Below are 3561 nucleotides of genomic sequence, written 5' to 3'. Positions count from 1 at the left end.
TTTGTTTAGCTTCTATGTTTGCAACATAGTTGCTTAGAGTTGCAGCTGAGAGGCCGGCAAGTCAGGCGGGGAACATTGGAGTCCGCTGTCACTGGGGCAAGCAAGCCTCCCTGTTCGCTTCAGTGCATGGCTGCTGGCCGCCATCTTGGCTGGCAGTTAATTTGCATATACTCACTGATTAGCCAATGGGAAGTGTAGCGGCCGTACGGCTAATTACCATGTTTCTCTTTTATTAGATAGGATGTGCAAGTACTCATATTTCCAAAATGTTCCTGGTTCCATTGAAATTGAGCCCCTTCCACCACTTATTCAAATGTAAGTTGCTACACTGATCCATGTGTGGAGTTCTTGGTAGGATAGTCTATTCCTAGTTGGTTGCTAAGACTCATAATTTGGAACATTCTAGATACAAAACTGCATTGATATCATTTTTTTTCACTTTATGAAACAGGCATCCATGGCTTATTTTAAAAACAAAAGCAAAAATTTGGGGAAAAGTTAAAAGAATGGAGCCACGTCACAGAATTTGTCCTTTCTAATATCTAACAAAAGGAGGCAAAAAGATAAAATAAAATCGCAATTAACAAAAAATCACCAGAAACTACTAAAAAGAGAGAGAGGGAGATATCACCTATTAACTTAAAAAGATATCAGCTAAGAAAAGCAACAATACATCCTTTTAGGGTCTGTGAAAATCTTCTAACCTTGCCTCTAGAAACCTCTTTTAACCATAACTTCTAGAAAAATAAATGTGAGTTGACAAAAATCTTGATTATTTTTGCCTTATTTAGAGAAAAATGGAGTGAATGTACATCCTTTCAGAAACTCTTCCTTTATAGAAAGATGGGAGTTGTAATGGCTGCAGTTGGAAAATAGGAGAAAAAGGGGAGGAGAGTCATTGTTGACACTTAGAAGCATACTCTTCATGGCTCTATGATGAAGAGCAATATCAATGCTAGATTTCCTTCAAGACAATGCTGATAATATAACTTCCTTTCTTAAAACTTCTCTTGACTCACCAAAGTTCAAGTAACTCTATAGTTAGTAATTGAATACCTTCATGATTTGGCCTCTCTTTTTCACTCAAAATCATATCTTCCAATTCTCCTAAATAAGTAATATGCTTTTCTTCTTATATGTCAAGTCATTTCTGGAAAACAGTTAATTTCTCCAATTGTTTTCTATAAATTCTCATTCGTCCTTCTCTAATAACACTTACCATGTTATTTTATTTTAAAAATAAACCAATTACAAAAATTGACAGTTCAAAAACCTTTCTATCACACTATACCAGGGGTCCTCAAACTTTTTAAACAGGGGGCCAGTTCACTGTCCCTCAGACCGTTGGAGGGCCGGACTATAGTTTTAAAAAAAAACTATGAACAAATTCCTATGCACACTGCACACATCTTATTTTGAAGTAAAAAAACAAAACGGGAACAAATACAATATTTGTATTTGCATGTGGCCCGCGGGCCGTAGTTTGAGGACCCCTGCACTATACTATAGATTCCTTGAAATTAGAGAAATGCCTTTCATCTTTTTACCTTCAAGGGCCAGTTCAGCACTTAAAATATGGTCCACTCAATACTTTAAAATATATCCTTTTTTTTAAAGTTTCACAATCTTTCTGATGGTGTCCTTGAATGCCTTCTTCACTTGCTGATTTCTTAGGGTGTAAATGAAGGGGTTTAACAAGGGAGTAACTGAAGTGATCAGCACAGCTATTCCTTTGTTGAAAGCACCTACTTCTTTTGCAGAGGGATTAATGTACATAAACATGCAGCTGCCATAAGAGAGGAAGATGACAATCAAGTGAGAGGAACAAGTGGAAAAAGCCTTTGTCCTCTGCTGGGCAGAAGAGATCCTCAGAATGGTCCTAATAATATATGTATAAGAAAGTGTCACCAGTACCAGCGTAACCACCAGAGTCACAGCAGCCACGAAGATAACCACCAGTTCTAAGAGACTTGTATCTGAGCAGGCAAGCTCCAGGAGGGGCCCATAGTCACAGTAATAGTGATTCAGCACATTGGAGGCACAGAAATCCACCTGGCTCATCAGGAAGATTGGGGGTAAGATAGCTAGGAGTCCCCCCAGCCAGGAGCAAAACACGAGTAGTATGCAGACTCTGCTACTCATAAGGGTCAGGTAATGCAGGGGTTTGCATATGGCCACATAGCGATCATAGGACATAGAGGCCAGGAGGTAAAACTCTGTTGCCCCAAGAAATATTGCAAAAAAATATTGAATTAAGCATCCAGCAAAGCTGATGGCTTTATTTCCTGTTGTCATGCTGATCAGAAATCTGGGAGTAAAAATGGATGTGAAGGAAATTTCTAAGACAGAGAAATTCCGGAGGAAGAAATACATGGGGGTCTGGAGGTGTGGGTCTACCAGTGTGAGTACAATGATGGTCAGATTTCCTAGAACACTTAGCATGTATGTGAGGAGCATAAAGGTGAATATCATGACCTGGATTTCAGGTTGATTTGTGAGGCCGAACAGAATAAACTCAGTAAACATGGTCCTGTTTTTCATTGTTGACCTTCAGTAGATCTAAAGAAAAGAGATGAGAATGATGAAAACTGAATTTTCTCAGGGTGGGAGAGATAAAGCTGACTGTAACTAATAGAATCAGGTCATATATTAATTACTCTCCATCCAGTTGGCTCAGGCCAGTGTCCCATTGGACTGGACTAGACTCCATGGAAGTCCCAAGTCTTCTACAGAAGTGACCTTTTCCCAAGTCTTATAGTTTCTTAAGTCCATCTATTGCTGTTCTCTTAACAGAATATATTATTGAAAAATTATTTTTTTCCAGAAGAATATGTTTTGGAATCTACCCTTTCCCCCTAAAATCTTCAGGAAATCTCCACATTTAAATCACTTTTCTCTGACTCTTAAAAAAAAAAATTTATTGATTTTCTACAGAGAGGAAGGGAGACGGATAGAGAGTTAGAAACATAGAGAGGTTAGGAGAGGGATAGAGTTAGAAACATCCGATCAGCTGCCTCCTGCCACTCCCCACTGGGGATGTGCCCGCAACCAAGGTACATGCCCTTGACCAGAATCGAACCTGGGACCCTTGAGTCCACAGGCCGATGCTCTATCCACTGAGCCAAACCGGTTAGGGAAACTTTTCTCTGACTTATTAGTCTCTCCTACTTCTGTGCTCTTGGTAGAAATACCTATCTGATTCCATTTTCTGTGTTTTCTTTTTCCTTCCCTGTGTGTTTTCCCCTTTGTGTATTTTTTCTTCTTTTTGTACTATTTGATGTTTCACAGGATATCTGTCATCAATCCTCATCTCCATTACTGTCCACATCTCTGATTTCCTTGTTTTGTGCACCAACGGGAATTTCCCCACACAGATTATGCTGAAGATCTTGATATATAATTGATTTTCTCTATACCTCCACTTCTTTTGAGGGATGAATTTATAATAGGCCTTTAGAACTTTTAAGATATTGGTCTAACACTGTTATTTTATGCCATGAGCATTTTTGTCTACATGAACAAGGCTCAGGCATCAATAAATAATATTAATTAGCATTCTTA

General features: G+C 38.8%; 1 protein-coding gene across 1 annotated transcript; it reads right to left on the bottom strand.

The window, feature by feature from the left end:
• Nucleotides 1-1553: 1553 nt before the first annotated feature.
• Nucleotides 1554-2559, bottom strand: LOC102246680 (olfactory receptor 6C4). Its single transcript, XM_014548123.1, has one exon. It carries the CDS (start codon nucleotides 2539-2541, stop codon nucleotides 1612-1614), a length of 930 nt encoding a protein of 309 aa, XP_014403609.1. The 5' UTR covers nucleotides 2542-2559; the 3' UTR covers nucleotides 1554-1611.
• Nucleotides 2560-3561: the final 1002 nt, after the last annotated feature.

The sequence above is a fragment of the Myotis brandtii genome, unplaced genomic scaffold, assembly GCF_000412655.1.
Source record: "Myotis brandtii unplaced genomic scaffold, ASM41265v1 scaffold496, whole genome shotgun sequence".
Lineage (NCBI taxonomy): Eukaryota > Metazoa > Chordata > Mammalia > Chiroptera > Vespertilionidae > Myotis > Myotis brandtii.
Note: the sequence above shows the minus strand (reverse complement) of the source record. Positions and strands in the feature narration are given on the sequence as shown.

Excerpts from the sequence above, each read along its gene's own strand:
- LOC102246680 (XM_014548123.1), bottom strand. The coding sequence starts at position 2,541 with ATGAAAAACAGGACCATGTTTACTGAGTTTATTCTGTTCGGCCTCACA.